The following is a 20,810-nucleotide window of genomic DNA, read 5'->3' as shown; positions in this document are numbered from 1 at the left end:
GATGCTATACACAGGGGTGTTGTTCTAGGCTATGGGATGCTATACACAGGGACAGGGGTGTTGTTGTAAGCTATGGGATGCTATACACAGGAGTGTTGTTCTAGGCTATGGGATGCTATACACAGGGACAGGGGTGTTCTAAGCTATGGGATGCTATACACAGGGACAGGGGTGTTGTTCTAAGCTATGGGATGCTATACACAGGGACAGGGGTGTTGTTCTAAGCTATGGGATGCTATACACAGGGGTGTTCTAGGCTATGGGATGCTATACACAGGGGGGGTGTTCTACGCTATGGGATGCTATACACAGGGGTGTTCTAAGCTATGGGATGCTATACACACAGGGACAGGGGTGTTGTTCTATGCTATGGGATGCTATACACAGGGTGTTGTTCTAAGATATGGGATGCTATACACAGGGGGTGTTCTAAGCTATGGGATGCTATACACAGGGGTGTTGTTCTAAGCTATGGGATGCTATACACAGGGGTGTTGTTCTAGGCTATGGGATGCTATACACAGGGGTGCCCAAAAGGTACATCTACCAGTTGATCACAAAGGCTGTGCAGGTAGATCACATGACATGCCCTAGAAATATATTATTTAAATGTAAAAAAGGCATCTGCCATTCTGCCACTTGTATTAATTGATTGATTGACATAAAAACAAAAAAGCTCAAACCCGGCCTGGGCCGTGGCTCAGCGGTCCAGGCACCTTGGCTGGTAATCCATCCAGTCTGGCAGTGTGCCGCGGGTTCGACTCCCGATCCAGACAGCCTTTACTGCATGTCACCCCCCCATCTCTCTCCCCATTTCCTGTCAGCCTACTGTCCCTCCATAAAAAATATAAAATAAAGGCAAAAGCCACAAAAAAAACACATGCAATACATTTGTTTTCAAGTATTGTATCCCAAACGTCAGTAGCATTACAAAGTTATATACAAGAAGAAAACCCTACCAATTCGTAAAGAAATCCCCTGTATTTATATTTTTATATAACTTCATAAAAGTGTGGGCACCCCTGCTATACACTATATGGTAATATTGTCATGTTTCATTGTCTGTTTTTATTTTCTGTGCTGATGCCTGTCTTGGTCAGGACTTGGACTCGGCGGGACCTATCTTTGGTGGATTAGGTGGATTTTAATCCATTCTGGACGGGAACCCCTTTTGGTGTTTTAACTAAGCATTATGTTATACTTTAGCTATTGAAAAATAGCAGATCTACAAGCTCATAGCGCCCCACCGAGTGGCGCGCTACGAGCTTGTAGGTCTGCTATTTTTGAAAAATCGTAAAAATGCGGCAACAAATCTTTGAATATATATATTCTTTCAGAGCGAACGTTTTTTTTATTTTGACGTCAGGCGGTGGCCGAACGGTTTGCGGAGCGGTCTTGTTATCGGAAGGTCGCCAGTTCGTATCCCCGGACCGACACGTTAAAATTACCACCGCTGAAGTGCCCTTGAGCAAGGCATTGAACCCCTACCATGAAATGTTCTATGAGCAGGGTCTGGCTGTAAACAAGTTTGTCGAGCTTAGTCCATTCACCCTGGGTAAACAAAGAACTTGGCTTTGCTTTAGGCCTAAATGGGTTAATTTAACACAGCAGGCATTCACTGTGAACTGAAGTGCCACTGCCAGGCGACAAGTGAGCATCATCGACAATGAAACAGTGAATTTACTCAGACACGCATGTATCCTTATCACCGGGTCGCACCTAAATAGATTCTGGCGAGCGAGAGACAGAGATGGGGGGGGGGGGGGGGGGGGGCATAAGAGAGTTGAGTGACGGTGAGAGGAGGTGTGTGTGTGTGTGTGTGTGTGTGTGTGTGTGTGTGTGTGTGTGTGTGTGTGTGTGTGTGTGTGTGTGTGTGTGTGTGTGTGTGTGTGTGTGTGTGTGTGTGTGTGTGTGTGTGTGTGTGTGTGTGTGTGTGTGTGTGTGTGTGTGTGTGTGTGTGTATAATGTGTCACCGTGCTAGAGGGGGGGGAGCGATGTTATGTCACCCCCTACCGCCCCTACCCTTATTTTACAGCGAGCAACTGGACGGGTCAGCCGCCATTGGCTGCGACTCCCTCACTTGGGCTGCCTTGCCTTTTTTAGCAGTCCCAAATGGAGCTGCGAATTCCATGTTGCTGGCAGGGTGACAGACTGGGAGATGGGAGCCAGCAAATGGGGGAGATTAGCCGAGGGGGGGCAAGGCAACCACCAGTAGGCTGCACAATCGGGTGCTCCGACCAGCCACCAGTACACGCCTGCCAGTTGTCACCTTCATGTTGGATGTCTGTAATGCTTCATGAATGATGTATGACTTCTCTCTCTCTCTCTCTCTGTTGAGTCATTCTGCTTTTGTAGCTGTTACTGAACAGAAGGATAATAATAATGTAAGTCTTTGAGTCCTGTCGAGGTCTCTTTGTGCGCAGTCTCTTTGTGTCAGTTGAAGATTGAAGATTCTTTATTGCCGTGTGTAACGAGGACAAAAAGTCACTAGCAGAACTACAAGTTTACTGACACTGTAAGATGTAAAATACTATGGTGGGTGGTGCTCCTTATTATAAACCTTTCATCCTCCATACTGTACACTCCTAAAATAACAGGTTTTCAGTTGGAATCGAAATAGTTTTTCTTTTGTCTGTATAGTGTACAAAAATGAGGCATTTGTCCTTCATAATAGGATTCTGAATGTTTTCATGTGACTGTGAGAAGGTCAAAACTTGAAGAGTACCATCACACTGTGCTGTTGTGAATGATGCAGATTAAACGGCTTTGTAGTAGAATGATCTATGAAGCTGGAGGACTGTAACACCCACATCCTTTATGGAATACATTCAAGTGTGTGTGTGTGTGTGTGTGTTAAAAACCCATTTTGGGCGGGAACCCCTTTTGGTGTTAGCATTATGTTATGCTTTAGCTATTGAAAAATAGCACATCTACAAGCTCATAGCGCGCCACCGAGCTTGTAGGTCTGCTATTATTTTTTTTAAATCGAAGGACGACTGACATAGAAACATAGCTTTTTCAGAAAACTGTCAGGATGTAGAAGACATTAAGAATCTGATCTCAGGTCAAAATGTGTTAAATGTTGTGGCCTCATACTGAAAGCGGCCGGCGTTTCTTGTGACCTTGCCTTGTTTTGACTGACTGACTAGTTGGGTTGAGGGAGAGCTGGGGGGGTTATAATGGAAGAAAAGCTAAACTAGAATTCATAGTCACTCTAAATCAAAACACTCATGGTCTTACGGTAGTAGTTTACTTTATAATAAAACGGTTTTATACGTCTGGCACCTTTGGGATGCTCAATCTATAATGGTGGTTCCCAAACTTTTTAGCCTCGTGATCCAAAAACGGTAATTAATTAATTCCCGGGAGCCAAACTAGTGTAAATAACGGATCTACAAGCTCACAACATGGTGCGAAGCTTGTAGAGCCGCTATTTTCACGACTTCTTTTCTAATGATTTATGGAATTTCTTAGATTTTTCTTTTATTTCTTCATGAAGTTACTTAACAAAAAATCATTGAATTTTGGTTTAATTCGTGAAAAGTTTTGCTTTTTTTGAGAATGTTTTTTGAAAATGTTTTGAAATAATAATAATTAAAAACCAAATTTAGGAAACACAAAATAAGGGGTGCTACTGCTGCGTCACAACAAGAGACAAGCTCTGTTACAACAAACCCACGCGCAGGAAGTCCTCTTTTTATTTTTTTATTTTTTTAAAGCCGAGTTCGTGAAGGAATGCTTTTCGCCCCTCCTGGTGACTCTGCTATGTTTACTATGATCTGGCTTCTCTTTTGACTAAAAGCCAGGGCTGTTTATAGAGCGAGCGTCCATTGGAACCGGACAGACAGGAAGACAGGACAAACAAAGCAGTGGGTTCTCGTGGCAGAGAGAGAGAGACCGATATGTGGGTCACAGAGATAGTGAGAACCTTCACCAGGCCACTGCTATGCTATTAGACTGCCAACGGAAAGCCCGTGGAATCGAACGGCCTACTTTTCAGTCGGGACGCCTTCTCTAGTTCAGCTCGTTTGTTTCTGTGTACTTTGGAGTGTGTGTACCTGTCAGTATGAGTCAGTGACGGCAGGATGTCACTTATGTATTTATCCCGTTTAGGCCTGACGTCGAAATGAGAAAAAAAACATTCGCTCTGAAAGAATATATATTCAAAGATTTGTGCCGCATTTTTACGATAAAAAAAAAAATAGCAGACCTACAAGCTCGTACGAGCTTGTAGATCTGCTATTTTTCAATAGCTAAAGTATAACATAATGCTTAAAACACCAAAAGGGGTTCCCGCCCAAAGTGGGTTATTTAGTGTAAACAGAAAAGGCTCCTCCACGACAGTGGGTTCCCCACACGTGTTATAACGCCCGTGACCCCAAAAAAGAGAATTTTGATGTCTCCCCAACGCCGGGGACCCAAACTAGTGAAAATAGCCGATCTACAAGCTCACAACTTAAGTAACGCGTCGCTCACAACGCGTCTTTAACACCCTGTCTGCTGTGGTTTCAGCTGGCGTCACGTGAAAGGGTTAAATCCGATTCCTCGGTGCTCAGGTTTCCCTACAGCTGTCTGCACCCTCAGCTGTTTGTACTCTCTCGCCCTTATCCTGTCCCCCTGTCGCCTGTCCCCTGTCCCCCCGTGTCCCCCTCTGTCCCCCTCCCTACCCGTGACCACCCCACACACAGCCTCGTCCCACACGCGCTCGCTGTCCCATGGTCAGTCGACACCGACGTATGGCACGACACGGACGAGCCTAGCGCTGATATGTCTTTGAACCCCATTAACCCATTTTGACCTGAGATCAGATTTCTGTCTGTCAGTCTTCTACATCCTGACAGTTTTCTGAAAAAGCTATGTTTCTATATGTCAGTCGTTCTTCGATTTTTCAAAAATAGCAGACCTACAAGCTCGTAGCACGCCACTCGGTGGCGCGCTATGAGCTTGTAGATCTGCTATTTTTCAATAGCTAAAGCATAACATAATGCCCAAAATGGGTTAAGAACTGACACCAGATTCTACAAATTAATTTCTTCCAAATCATGATCGGTTTTCTCGAAAAACGTACTTGCGTTTCTATGTCAGTGGTTCTCAAAACTGTTTCATGTCTAGGAGCCCCAGAATGATATGTATTTTTTTTGGACGACTATCTGAAAATAATAATGTTTGTTATTCCAGGGAGTCAGGGACACCCCCTCCCCCCCGCCCCGGAAGCAACGATTTGTGTTAAAAACATTCGCTGTGAAAGAATATATATTCAAAGATTTACGTCACATATTCACGATAAAAAAAAAATAGCAGTGCCGCGCTACGAGCTTGCAGATCTGCTATTTTTCAACAGCTAAAGTTTTAAAATAACGGTTAAAGTGGTTAAAAGATATAAGATGCGTCCTCTGGTCTAAATAGCTTAACCACTTTTTCAATCTGGTATCTCTGTTCTTGCAGAATGTTAGCCTGTTGTTTAATATGATGACATGAACCAGAATAGGGACATGGGGTTAATTTGGTTAAGTGGTTAAACCCACCAGCGTTAGAGACACTGATGAGGTGGTGGTGGTGGTGGTGGTGGTGGTGGTGGTGGTCGTGGTGGTGGTGGTGGTGGTGGAGGCCACTCGTTTTAGCACATTGTCCTCAGGTGCTCTTTCACACTCTCTCAAACCAATGAATGGTTAATGGCTTTAACACCAGTGGTTCCCAAAGTGGGGTCCGGGGACCCCAGGGGTACTTGAGGGAGTTCCAGGGGGGACTTCAGCTAAATGATCATTTGGAACCAAATGGACCCTTATGGGTCTGTAACTCTGAGAGTGTACAAATGGAACCAAATGGACCCTTATGGGTCTGAAACTCTGAGAGTGTACAAATGGACCCTTATGGGTCTGTAACTCTGAGAGTGTACAAATGGAACCAAATGGACCCTTATGGGTCTGTAACTCTGAGAGTGTACACATGGAACCAAATGGACCCTTATGGGTCTGTAACTCTGCGAGTGTACAAATGGAACCAAATGGACCCTTTTGGGTCTGTAACTCTGAGAGTGTACAAATGGAACCAAATGGACCCTTATGGGTCTGTAACTCTGAGAGTGTACAAATGGAACCAAATGGACCCTTATGGGTCTGTAACTCTGCGAGTGTACAAATGGAACCAAATGGACCCTTATGGGTCTGTAACTCTGAGAGTGTACAAATGGAACCAAATGGACCCTTATGGGTCTGTAACTCTGAGAGTCAGACACTCTCAGAGTTAAATTACCATTGATTTTACAATATAAATTGGGGTCTCAGAGATAGAAATCCCATTAAATGGGTGTCCGTAGCCTATGGGGGTCCTTGGCATACCTTTTCAGATGGGGGTCCGCAGGCTAATTAGTGTAAATTTGGGGGTCCTTGACATGAAAAAGTTTGGGAACCACGGGTTAAAGTTTAACCCATTTAGACCTGATCTTCTAAATGCTAACCGTTTTCTGAAAAACCCATGTTTCTATGTCTGTGGTTTTCAAAATATTTCATGTCAAGGTCTCCAAAAATTATATGTAATTGGCCGCCGACCCCCCCCATCTGAAAATATGTTGTTCCAGGGACCCCCCCCCCCCCATAAGCAAAGATTTGAGTTAAAAACATTCGCTCTGAAATAATATATATTCAAAGATTTGCGCCACATTTTCAAGATTTTTTAAAAATAGCAGACCTACAAGCTCGTAGCGCGCCACTCGGTGCCGCGCTATGAGCTTGTAGATCTGCTATTTTTCAATAGCTAAAGCATGACATAATGCATGAAACACCAAAAGGGGTTCCCGGGTTAAATCAGAGACGATGTTTGACCTGATGGTGTGACATTACATTACATTACATTACATTACAGTCATTTAGCAGACGCTTTTATCCAAAGCGACTTACAATAAGTGTATTCAACATAGGTAGGGAACAAAAACTACTAATCACCAGAAGTCTTTAGTGCATTTTCTGCAAAAAAAAGCAACCAAGAGTATACCTAGCGCTAAGGTAAAAGTGCAATATATCAGCTACCTATTTCCTTAACCAGATGAGACAAAATAGCTAAATCAAATGAGCATGAGCTAAAACAATTAAGTGTATCGACTAAACAAGATCCAATAAACAATACAACAATAGAAAACAAGCGACAACATGCCATCATGATTGTAAGCACCTACTGTACCAACATGGAGTTTGTTACTATTTGTATTTGTCTGACTTTGTCTGACTCATGAAGCCATCTCAAAATTGAATTTATAACTAGGGCTGTCAAACGATTAATTATTTTAGAACAAAACGGAGATCCGGGCACACTTAAATGTTAAAATGGAGGAAATCTTTATTCAACCGACATGTTTCGACCTATACGGTCTTCATCAGGGCTACCGTATAGGTCGAAACATGAAGACAATGATTTATTGTATTACAAATCTTACATTTTTTAATATGCAAATGAGGCATTATGTAGGAAAATATGCAAAATAATCGAAAATATGAAAAAGCTACTACTGTGGAAGGGTTATTATGTATTCATTTACTTGTATTGATCCTATACATTGATCCTAATATAGGGTATAGTTTGCCCACCAATTTTGGAGCTCTGGCTCATGGACTAAAAACCAAAAAGAACCGAACCGGTGGAAAAGGGGTCTCAGTGTAAATCTGAAAATAAAATGGAAAAATAGTGGAGGTATTCTGTGTGCGCATGACATTAAATGTCATGCGCACACAGAATACCAGCCGCTGGTGCCAAATTTTGGCACCAGCGGCTTGGGAGATTCACCACACACACACACACACACACACACACACACATACACACACACACGGTGTAACTCTGTCACTCTTTACGTAAAAATAAAACTGTGACGGCGAGCCATTTGTCTGTCCTTGGCCCAACCTCCTGCAGCAGTCAGTCACAATGCTGTTTAACTAGAGAGAGGAGAAGAACCTTGGACTTGAATCCCCCTTCAGCTGGGCTGAACAGAAGGCAGGCGCTGACTGCCTGCTGCTCAATACTGTGTACAGTAACAGGCAGCTACAGCATGCTGTTGTACAGTAGCTTCTCTTCTGATTTAATATGACACAATACAGTTGATTCCCTAGTGTTGTTATTACTATTATTATAGGCTACGTCTTTGTCATTTCAACATCAGGAGGTGTGTGTGTGTGTGTATAGTATGTTGACTTCAGTTGGTGAATGCACTGACTTTATAATTATTTCTTTCATTCCTAATATAACATTTTAACCCATTCTTGGCGGGAACCCCTTTTGGTGTTAGCATTATGTTATGCTTTAGCTATTGAAAAATAGCAGATCTACAAGCTCATAGCGCGCCACCGAGTGGCGCGCTACGAGCATGTAGGTCTGCTATTTTTGAAAAATCGAAGAACGACTGACATAGAAACATAGCTTTTTCAGAAAACTGTCAGGATGTAGAAGACATTTTTAGAATCTGATCTCAGATCAAAATGGGTTAAGCCATCAAACAGAAACGTTGATAGGACTTTTATTTCTAAATGATAACAGTATGTGATTGGACGGCCTTATCGGAGCAGAGCATGTTGGATCCTCTACCTCTCACCCAGTCACATGTAATCAGTCACGTATAAAAACCAATAGTGGCGCTCCGCTCCACTGCAGCGCTGGGACGAGGCTCCCTCTTCTACCCCATTGAGACCTGAGACCAGATTCTACAAAATGTCTTATAAAACATGACGGTTTTCTGAAAAAGCTATGTTTCTATGTCAGTCGTTCTTCAATTTTTCAAAAATAGCAGACCTACAAGCTCATAGCGCGCCACTCGGTGGCGTGCTATGAGCTTGTAGATCTGCTATTTTTCAATAGCTAAAGCATAACATAATGCTTATAAAACATGACAGTTTTCTGAAAAAAACCTATGTTTTCTATGTCAGTGGTTGTCAAACTATTTCATGTCAAGGAGCCCCAGAATTATCTGTAATTGGCCGCCGACCCCCATCTGACAGGGACCCTCCCTCCCCCTCCAGAAGCAAAGATATGAATTAAAAACATTTGCTGTGAAAGAATATATATTCAAAGATTTGGGCCCACAATTTCACGATTTTTCAAAAATAGCAGATCTACAAGCTCATAGCCTGCCAAGCCTGGCATTCAGTGCTGCGGGGTGTTGGGTGGGTGGGTGTTGGAAGATGTTCTTTTTGCCCTGCCTTTTCCAATTGTATTCTGCCATCACTGAAGTCTATATCCTTGGAGTATAGTGAATGTACACAGAGCAAAGAGAACAAATTCTGCTTCTTTTTGCTGATCTTTAGTGTCACGTGGAACGTCTATATTTATATATATATATATATATGAGGCTATGTGTGTGTAGGAAGTTGGGAACAGGCAGCAGTGAGTGGGGGTTGTAGAATAGATGTGTATTCCAGTCCTTGCCTCAACGCCTACTTGCCTCTCTCTGCTCCCACAGCCCCACACACTCACCAGAACACATTGTGTGTTCCTCCTCCTCCTCCTTCACTCATTGCTCACTCAGATTTATATTTGTTTTGAGTGGTGCTAGGCCTCTCCCAGCAGTGACTCTGTGTGTCTGACTGTCTGAGCATGACCTACTGACCCCTAGTGAGTAGTAAGGAGGGGTCTTTACAACCCTCCTGCTTAACCCATTCTGACCTGAGATCAGATTCTAAAAATGTCTTCTACATCCTGACAGTTTTCTGAAAAAGCTATGTTTCTATGTCAGTCGTTCTTCGATTTTTCAAAAATGGCAGACCTACAAGGCGCACTATGAGCTTGTAGATCTGCTATTTTTCAATAGCTAAAGCATAACATAATGCTAACACCAAAAGGGGTTCCCTGTACTTGACTCCTGATTGGGACCAGCCAAAATCTTACAAGATTCTGAATCTGAATCTTGCCTCCTCCAAACAGTAAAACACTAGACCAACTTGTCTGTCCACACTACTACTAGTACCTACTAATCAATATCACGATATTCGATATATTGCGAATTTGCGATATTGCCGCGAGGACGATACAATATATTGCGGGAGGAAGTATCATGATATATCACAATATCGATATACTGGCACACCCCTTAAATAGATAGTAATAACGTGGGAGGAGTTTTATGCACTATCATCTCTCGAACTACGGTGCAGCATCCGTCATCAGAGTACTTGGAGCCCAGTCTATGACGTCACTCCTCTGTGAAGACAGTACTATGACATCTCATGAGACAGATAGTTGGATACACACACAGGCAAGACACACACAAGATTCCTGGAATTTAATACACACACATAGTTAGTTACTGTAGGTGCAATACCCGTTAAAACCCATTTTGCCCTGAGATCAGATTCTAAGTTCTAATTCTATGTCTTCTACATCCTGACAGTTTCCTGAAAAAGCTATGTTTCTATGTCAGTCGTTCTTCGATTTTTCAAAAATAGCAGACCTACAAGCTCATAGCGTGCCACTCGGTGGCGCGCTATGAGCTTGTAGATCTGCTATTTTTCAATAGCTAAAGCATAACATAATGCTAACGCCAAAAGGGGTTCCCGCCCAAAATGGGTTAAGAATGCTGTTCTGGAGAACTGCAGTGTACTCCTCATCACCACAAAGCTTCTATCAGAAGAACATGGTATCGTACCATGCAACGTTGAGACTGGCACGACACACTGGCATGACGTCCTCCAGCTCATGGTAGCCATCCATGCCATGCAGCATTTGCTTTGCTCTGCTGGCGTTTGCAGCGTCTCCTCCTCCAACCTCATGTTGTCGGCGTCCCTCGTCCGACTCTCTGCACGCCTGCATCGTTCTGTCCCAAGCTAGGTGTGCAGTACCTCGTGCTTGCTTGTCTCAGCTGCACGTGCATCCGCTGCCCGCTTGGCACGGCTATCTTTAGACATGTTTGCATGCATTGACAATAATATCCCAAACTAGTGAAAATAGCAGATGTACAAGCTCGCTTGTGGATCGGCTATATTCTAATAATAATAGAATAATCTTTCATTTATTAATGAAATTAATTTGAAAAGGAAAAAACTTAAATTATTCCAAAGTTTTCAGGAGTGGCCCGTTTTGTACAAAATGCTGCACATGTCCTGCTCATCCAGAATTCTATCCTCAGAGATGCTATGAGTGATCTGGCTCTGCATTTCTGTTTATATTACTCCTAAACATTTTGCCAAACATCACACACACTCCTATCCTCCTGGTGGAGACCTGTGCCCAGAAGGGCACTTTTTCTAGTTGGCAAATGTTTCCCACAGAATTGATGCTACGTTTCAAGTGGGTACCTAATTCTACCACCTGGGAAGGCTTCAAATGCTCATGATCCAGACCACTCTTACTGTGAGTTACAAACTCGCTCTGTAACAATATATTAAAAGATTTCAGGCACATTTTCACGATTTAAAAAAAATCGCAGACCTACAAGTTTTTTTTAACCACAATGTGTTGATGTAGAATAGATGTAGCTATTTTAACTATTAAAAAAATGTTTTTCAAAATGGTAAAAGGCAAAGTATAGTTTAGGGATAAGGGCTTTATCGTGGACTAAAATAGAGCCCATAGTAGTGAGTGTCTCTAGGGGGCTTTGTCAGAGTGAGAGTACATGCTGTACATGCTGTCTATTTTGCCCATATAAGGAGATCTCTGGTCTGTATCTGTCTGTCTACCTGTGTCCCATTTATGGAGAACTCTGATGTCATCATTAGTAATAGTATATTATGGCCCCATACCCTGCATATTGACATTCCCATATATGGGCATATTGTTTGCATCGGTGGTTAATCTGGACCAACTGGGTTATCCATTTATGGACATATGCGTCTGCTGGTCGGTTCTGGACAACTACGTATGCAAAAGATGAGCTAGTCCAGGTTTGTTTATGTTTTGTCTGAGTCGTGAGTGACCGTGGTCCAATTTTAATATAGGATAGAAATCTTTTTTTTTCTTCGTTTTTTTTTAACCACTCCCCCCCCCCCCCCACACACACACACACACACACCTACGGCAGCAGAGGCAGCCATGCACACACAGCAACAACGTGCTCGCCCGGAGCTGTTCTGATTTCAGTCATGGGTGGTTATTTTCTTTATCGGGTTTAGCGCTTTTCGATATTTGCTTTAGACAAGCACAGCACGCACGCACACACACACATTCATAGGTTCCGTATCGAAGATGTCTTCGTATGAATTATAAGGCATCCCTGACAAAATGTGGACACTCCTCACTTAAAGTGGTTAACAAAGAATACAAGTTAAAATGTATTAAAAAAATATAGGGAAAATAATTGGGATTCTAAATTATCCTTCATTGCACTAGATTTTAACCCATTTTGGATTGCTATCCTATATTAAATTGGACCACGGTCACTCACGACTCAGACAAAACATAAACAAACCTGGGCTAGCTCATAAGAATCTGGTTGGCATCGTCACCGCTTAGTCCGTGAAGTCCTCCCACAATTGAGAGGGGCCAGACTTAATCTGCCTGGGGCAATAATATGCATTGCAAAGGCAGGTGAAGGCTGCATGGCTACGCGAGGCTAGTACTGATACTAAATGAGTATGGGTACGATTGTTTTGTGATGTCGCACGCGGTCTTCTATATAGAAAAAGGATATGCTGTTATGTATGTTACTATTTGTATTTATATGGATATCCGTACCATCCAGGTAATGGGACAGAGGGGCATTCCGACGCACTGCCATTCCGACTACGTGGCTGTTGTGGTTAGGGACAGGGTTAGTAATGTGGTGAGTCGGAATAGCAGGCTTCAGAATGCTTGTGTAACCCCTCCTAGGTAACGTCTACCTGCCATTCTGTAACGTGCTGTTTCACAAACACTGGGTCGGGACCCATTTGTGGATAGCGGACACATTTTTATGGGTCCATATATATATATATATATATATTCGTTTTGTCTCCTACATTTTGTTTGTAATTATTTCAAAACATTTTCAAAAAACATTCCCCCAAGCTCTTCTTGCATGAAGAAATCAAAGAAAAATCGGAGAAATTCCATAAATTAGAAAACAAATGTTTAACAAGTAGTGAAAATAGCCGATCTACAAGCTCACAGCGCTTCGCGCCACCTTGTGAGCTTGTAGATCGGCTATTTTCACTTGCTGCTAGTATGCCAGACATCTATTCTCTCTTTTGGGTCCCAGGCTAAACAGTTTGAGAACCACTGCTGTAACGCATGATAATTAAATTCAGGGCAAAGACCTTTAGCAAGTGGATGCTTGATGTCCAGGTGGAGCGAGGGTGTGGTGATTGATCGGAACAATTAGGATTTAGTCTCACCACCTTATACAATTTAAATTAAGCATCCCTACAGTTTATAAACCTGTTTCAATAGGTCCTCTGGGGCTCCGTTGTGTAACACAAGAACCAGGTCTTTCTTTTGTCGTTTGTTTGTGTATACAATACAGCCAAGTATCAGTCGAGCTTAACCCATTTTGACCTGAGATCAGATTCTAAAAATGTCTTCTACATCCTGACAGTTTTCTGAAAAAGCTATGTTTCTATGTCAGTCTTTCTTTGATTTTTCAAAAATAGCAGACCTACAAGCTCGTAGGGCGCCACTCGGTGGCGCGCTATGAGCTTGTAGATCTGCTATTTTTTTAATAGCTAAAGCATAACAATGCTAACACCAAGAGGGGTAACTCCCGGGTAACTCGGTGTAAACATTTACCTTTTTTTAAACATTTGGACCAATTCTAAGACACTGGTCGGTCAGTAATTTGAACTGTGTTAACGTTGTTAAATAAAGACCTCACCGTTGCATCACTCCAGGGGTCAATGTCTGTTCCTTCAGCTCACACTGTCCCTCTGGGTGACACATTCACAGTCCAAAGATTGTCTCTGCCATACCATACATTGTTGTTGTTTTCTAACATATGGGCACAACTAAGCGCAGGGTCCCTGCCTGTTTCCCTACCCTGCTTGTGTCATTTGAACAGTGGTGGAAAACTGCTTAAGTAAAAGTATCAATACTGCAATGTAGAACTATACTCTGTTGCAAGTAAAAGTCTGGAATTCAAAATGTACTTGAGTAGAAGTACAAAAGTATGGGCATCAAAATGTACTTGAGTAGAAGTACAAAAGTATGGGCATCAAAATGTACTTGAGTAGAAGTACAAAAGTATGGGCATCAAAATGTACTTGAGTAGAAGTACAAAAGTATGGGCATCAAAATGTACTTGAGTAGAAGTACAAAAGTATGGGCATCAAAATGTACTTGAGTAGAAGTACAAAAGTATGGGCATCAAAATGTACTTGAGTAGAAGTACAAAAGTATGGGCATCAAAATGTACTTGAGTAGAAGTACAAAAGTATGGGCATCAAAATGTACTTGAGTAGAAGTACAAAAGTATGGGCATCAAAATGTACTTGAGTAGAAGTACAAAAGTATGGGCATCAAAATGTACTTGAGTAGAAGTACAAAAGTATGGGCATCAAAATGTACTTGAGTAGAAGTACAAAAGTATGGGCATCAAAATGTACTTGAGTAGAAGTACAAAAGTATGGGCATCAAAATGAACGTGAAGTACCAAAAGTAGAAAGTACTTGTTACGAAACCCTTATATTAGCAAAGTCTAGAGGCTAGAGTAACACAACATAAATTATGAAAATGGGATACCAAGCATTAAAGGTGCAAATAAAACTGAGACAACACAGGTTTAGAGGCAAAAAGTACCTTATGCGCTTTTAGTGGTTTAAAGCAGGATAATATTTACAGTGTTTACAGAATGGTCAGAAGTTTCAAAACAAAAGTATGCCACTGCCAGGGGGACACGGATGTTGCCAAAATAACAAACTAAGCAGCTAAGGTGAACACAATAGAGCGTCGCAGTCCCACCCCTTACCATGGCCCAGGAAATGAATGCCAATGCATTTTTCCCATAGACATTTCAAAAAGTATTTATTTAAAGACCTTTTTAAGCGTCGTACGAAGCCAACTCGAGTCAACACACACAATATTTTGGACCAAACAAATAATTACATAGAAGAAAAACAACAAAAAAAGTGTTGTAACCTGCCGTTTTTTTCTACTTTCTAATTCTTTGTTTGGCCCAAAGAATTGTGTTTGTTGTCATGACACGACAAGAGTTGGCTTTGTCCGCGGCGTAAACGTCTTTAAATAAATACTTTCTGAAATGTCTATGAGGAAAATTAACGGAGAATCATTTCCTGGGCCCTGGTAGGGGGCGGGACTGCGACTCTCTATACTGTCTAACTGACTGAAATGAAAACAAAAGCCTGACTGCCTATAGCTACACTGTCCAATGAGGATAAATACACAAGTGGCAACCATCCCTTACCTAATGTGGTTTTAACATAGATTCTGCCTACGTGTTGTCTATGTATAGGGGGCGGGGGGGCCGGGGGGCCCCTGTCTTACCTGTCCCAATGGCAGAAGTATTAACCCCTGTCCTTCTCAGTCCTTTTTCTATACCGTGTGTAAACGCTGGCTTCAACTCCTCGTACAGGATAGGCCTCATTGTTGTCTCCACCAGGCCCAAGGTGTGGGGAGAGAGTAGGTTTTGCACTCCGTCCGTGTGTGTGTGTGTGTGTGTCCGTTGTGAGACTGTAGATCTGGTATTTTGTCTACATATCTACTCGCGTGCGTGTGACTAAATAATGACTGCATTGGATCCATTGGAACCAATGAGGGGCCCTCCTCCAATTGCATGCCATGGCTTTTGAAATGACATCTTATGGAAGCCATCGTTTGCCAGCCAAGTCTACGGACTTTTAATGTTTGTTTAGGCACCGAACGATGACGTGAGACGTCACGTTGGCCAATATAAATATATCTTGTGACTGATTTAGTATTATACGGGCGGCAGTGGCTCAGGGGTAGAGTGCCTGGATGGTAACCGTAAGGTTGCCAGTTCGAACCCGGGCTCCCCCAGAGTTACTGTCGAAGTGTCCTTGAGCAAGACACTGAACCCCTAATTGCTCCCGATGTGCTAGTTGGTGCCTTGCATGGTTTCCGCTGCCATCGGTGTATGAATGTGTGTGAATGTGTGAATGTGATGCACAATCTATGTAAAGCGCCTTGGATAAAGGCGCTATATAAATGCACCATTTACCATTTATACAATTATACAATAACGCACTGCATTCATGTCTCGTAACGTATATAGTGGCAGTGAATCTGCATTGAATGAAAGTGACTGCCATATATATATACGCAGGCTTCTAAAAGTCAATGTCAATTTATTTATTTTGGACATATACAAGGTTTTCTACCCGACAACAGTGACAGCGTCGGGTATAAAGCACTGAATTACCATCTGTGTGTATGTACGAGAAAGTGCTCTGACAATAAACGAGCCGTCCTGTTGACCATATGCACACCGCAGCCATCAAGTTAATGGCAGGGTGGTAACTACAATTCATGCATTTAGCAGACGCTCTTAATCCAGAGCGATTTACATTAAGCAAGAACAAAAAAACATGGCAATACATCACATACATAAAAAGTAGTAGTCATGAAACATGCGTAAGCTAAGAACGTAACAGTGGAATCTCTATATAATGAAACTATACATATAAACTATACATACAGTATATACTATTCTATGCAATTATAGTGCTGTCTACATAACATGCTATAAATCTGTATAAAATGCTATCTAAGTCTACAAGAGTGCTATCTAAGGGGATAGGGTAAGTGCTACGGGCCATGATGGAGTCTGAACATGTGGGTTTTCAGACTACGGCGGAAGATTGGGAGTGAGGCTGCAGTTCTGATTGTAATGGGAAGTCCATTCCATTGTTTAGATTGGGAGTGAGGCTGCAGTTCTGATTGTAATGGGAAGTCCATTCCATTGTTTAGATTGGGAGTGAGGCTGCAGTTATGATTGTAATGGGAAGTCCATTCCATTGTTTAGATTGGGAGTGAGGCTGCAGTTCTGATTGTAATGGGAAGTGCATTACATCGTTTTGGAGCCAGACTAGGTGCAATTTCCCATTGACAGCCTATACATCCTGGACCAAACAGAAAAGTCCTATCTGATTTGCATTAACCCATTTTGACCTGAGATCAGATTCTAAAAATGTCTTCAACATCCTGACAGTTTTCTGAAAAAGCTATGTTTCTATGTCAGTCAAGCTCATAGCGCGCCACTCGGTGGCACGCTATGAGCTTGTAGATCTGCTTTTTTTCAATGACAAACTCACCAACATTGCCGCTGTACAAAAAGCTTGAATTACCCTCTTTATTATGTCTGCAGAGTATTTGCTTCATAACAATCCACCGTAGACATGTTATGAGCTACTTTACGTCCTCGCAGGTGATTATTTTACAAGTGTTGCCGTTTGGAAGTGCTCGTTAGGTATTACTCCAACTGCCCTGTGTGGTAAATGGTGCATTTATATAGTACCTTTATCCAAGGCGCTTTACATAGATTGTGCATTACATTCACCCATTCACACACACATTCATACAACGATTGCAGCGGAAGCCATGCAAGGTACCAACCAGCACATCGGGAGCAATTTGGGGTTCAATGTCTTGCCCAAGGACACTTCGACATGTAGACAGGAGGAGCCGGGATTCGAACCGCCGACCCATGGATCATTGGACGACCTGCTCTACCTCTTGAGCCACAGTCGCCCCACCTGTGTGTGCCACCTGTTTTGAATTAGCACATGAAATGCAGGACGTTTGCTTTAGTGAAAACAAGCTTTTCCAAACTCTAGAAGGCAAGATGGCAGCGGTCTGTAAATAGTCAATAGCCTCTGCATTCCACCTGTGCAGGGACATGCAGAGAGTGTTCGAGGGACAGGGGGTGAAATCCCATATAATCCCATATATTTTGGACAAAAATAGCAGATCTACACGCTCTCAACGCGTCGCACTGCGACGCGCTGAGAGCTTGTAGATCAGCTATTTTCGGGGCGCAACTTTTCTTTTTTTTTATGTTTTGTTTTTGTGGCTTTCGCCTTTATTTTTTATATTTTATGGAGGGACAGACAGTAGGCTGACAGGAAATGGGGAGAGAGATGGGGGGAAGACATGCAGTAAAGGCCGTCGGGATCGGGAGTCGAACCCGCGGCACACTGCCAGACTGGATTACCAGCCAAGGTGCCTGGACCACTGAGCCACGGCCCAGGCCAACCCAACACTCTTTAGCTAGTGGAGAACTGGAGATGTATGGTGCACGACCTGGATTTCTAAACAAATTTGATCAACGCAAAATACTGTCTTCAAGTTCAGGAGACTTCGGGGGAAAAAAGCATTTCTCCTGAATGCTGGCATGGAAATAAAAGGAGAGGCATTTGCATTTCTTTCACCATCAGTAAATGCTGCATTCGTGGTCTGGAAAGGGCAGTTGTTTGTTTTACAGACGGGTAAAAGGGCAGGGGCTGAAGCCCCCTTTGATGTCTGTGTGTGCACGACGACACGTCCCTGTAGCTGTGGCTCATTAGTGTGGCGTTGCGTTTGTCTCCCTCCCAGGACGCGTTGAAGCCATCGTTCACAGTGGCCAGTCTGCCGGGCGGCGCCGGCTCTGCCCAGTCGGTACCCACCGCCTCCACCACCATGCAGGTGAGCAGCGCAGGGGGAAGTAACCACCTACATTTTACTTAACCTCTTAACCTGAGATCAGATTCTAAAAATGTCTTCTACATCCTGACAAGTTTTCTGAAAAAGCTATGTTTCTATGTCAGTGGTTCTTCGATTTTTCAAAAATAGCAGACCTACAAGCTCGTAGCGCGCCACTCGGTGAGCTTGTAGATCTGCTATTTTTCAATAGCTAAAGCATAACCTAATGCTAACACCAAAAGGGGTTCCCACCCAAAATGGGTTAAACCCCAGGGGGGTCCAGGGGGAAAATCCGCAACATCGGAGTTGGAACCGGAGACCAATTGGGTCTCCATTGACCCGCTGAGCGCTGTTCAGAGGTGGACAAAAGGGGCTCAAGAGGTTTTAAGTGCAATTTTGAGTTATTTGTACTTTATTGAGCATTTCCAAATTTCCAGGGATTTTACTTCTACTCCACTAAATCTCAGAGGCAAATATTTAATTTTTACTCCACTACAATCATTTAAAAGTTTTAGTTACTAGTCACTTTGCAGATTTAGATTATTATTACAAAACATACACTAACCATTTCAGCCCTATGTACATATCAGCCATTTGAAAATAGCCGATCTACAAGCTCGCAATGTGTCGCAACGCATTGTGAGCTTGTAGATCGGCTATTTTCAAAAGATCTTTGTACATTTGAAAACTTGAACTGGGACATTCTGCATAGTGAGCACTCTACTTTTGGTACTTTTAAGTACATTTTAACGCCAATACTTTTGTACTTTCAACTCAAAGTACATTTTGAATTCCGGACTTTTTTTTTTACTTGTAACGGAGTATTGTTCTACATTGCAGTATTGATCAGAGTTGTTTTTGGCAGCAAATTTAGATTTTAGTTTTAGTCATAGTCTCTTGAATAATTTCATTTTGTTTTAGTCACATTTTAGTCACCTGGAGTGTCTTAGTGTTAGTCTAGTTTTAGTCGACTAAAACTACAGTTGATTTAGTCTACTAAAATTGATTTTGGTGGACCTTGATGCCATCGTAATGACTGTTTACACTTGCTGAAAGTAGCCGATCTACAAGCTCACAACGTGTCACGCTGCGTCACGTTGTGAGCTTGTAGATCGGCTATTGTCAACATGCAACCAATTGTAAAAGGACTTATACTGGATCTCTTGTCCACTAGTCCGACTCCCTTCCTAACATTTTAGTCTAGTTTTTATTTGTAATTGTAATTGTCAATATATTTAGTCTTAGTTTTAGTCGTCATAGCTTAGTTTTCATTTGGTTTCCATTTAGTTTTCGTCAGTGGGAAAAAAGGTAGTCGACGAACATTTTCCGTCTTAGTTTTAAGGCCTATTCATAGTCTGCGTTTTCGGTGGTGAGGTGACCACCGCTCCGGTGGTCAGCTCACCACCGCTCCGGTGGTGAGGTGACCACCGCTCCGGTGGTGAGCTGACCACTGCTCCGGTGGTCAGCTCACCACCGCTCCGGTGGTGAGCTGACCACCGCTACGGTGGTGAGGTGACCACCGCTCCGGTGGTCAGCTCACCACCGCTACGGTGGTGAGGTGACCACCGCTCCGGTGGTCAGCTCACCACCGCTCCGGTGGTGAGCTGACCACCGCTACGGTGGTGAGCTGACCACCGCTCCGGTGGTCAGCTCACCACCGCTCCGGTGGTGAGCTGACCACCGCTACGGTGGTGAGGTGACCACCGCTACGGTGGTGAGGTGACCACCGCTACGGTGGTGAGGTGACCACCGGAGCTGAAATAACGTTGAGCGGTGGTGAGTAAAAACGGAGAGAAGGGCTGGGGCGGTGGTTTGCTCTTCACCGCGGCTCGTGACGTCATGTTGTAGTTCGGTGGTCACCTCAGTGACGTCATGTTGTAGTTCGGTGGTCACCTCAGTGACGTCATGTTGTAGTTCGGTGGTCACATCTGACGTCATGTTCATGTTGTAGTTCGGTGGTCACCTAACCACCGAAAATCCAGACTATGAATGAGCCTTTAGTCGACGACATCAACACTGTTATTGATGCTACTGTTAACCCCTACCATGCCAGGTGAGCAGCGGAGCGTCGTTCCCCATCACCAACTACCTGGCGCCCGTGTCGGGCAGCGCCAACGGTACCGTCCTCAAGACCACCGGCGGCTCCTCGGGGGTCATGCAGCTGCCCGGAGGCTTCACGTTCATGCCAGGTAACTGAGGGAGGGGCTGGGGGGGGAGGGGGTCTAAATGCACTGGTTCCCCAAACAGTGGGTCAGCTCGGGACCAGTTTG

At 43.3% G+C, this 20,810-nt stretch overlaps 1 protein-coding gene across 11 annotated transcripts in view; it reads left to right on the top strand.

The window, feature by feature from the left end:
* The window catches only part of LOC306931002 (serum response factor-like), a 54,425-nt gene that overhangs the window by 16,304 nt on the left and 17,311 nt on the right, over positions 1-20,810 (top strand). For 10 of the 11 annotated variants that reach the window (XR_013790949.1, XR_013790950.1, XM_079512162.1 and 7 more), the window contains 2 exons: positions 18,454-18,543; positions 20,594-20,729. Coding sequence is in view for 9 of the 11 variants with exons in the window: in XM_079512162.1 (XP_079368288.1) it covers positions 18,454-18,543; positions 20,594-20,729 (226 nt within the window). In the remaining 2 variants the exon portion in view is untranslated. The remainder of the gene's footprint in view (positions 1-18,453; positions 18,544-20,593; positions 20,730-20,810) is intronic. The other variant, XM_079512160.1, reaches the window with a different exon arrangement.

The sequence above is a fragment of the Electrona antarctica genome (assembly GCF_951216825.1).
Source record: "Electrona antarctica genome assembly, chromosome: 10".
In the NCBI taxonomy this organism is placed as follows: domain Eukaryota; kingdom Metazoa; phylum Chordata; class Actinopteri; order Myctophiformes; family Myctophidae; genus Electrona; species Electrona antarctica.
The sequence above is the reverse complement of the archived record's forward strand: the minus strand, read 5'-3'. Positions and strand labels throughout refer to the sequence as shown.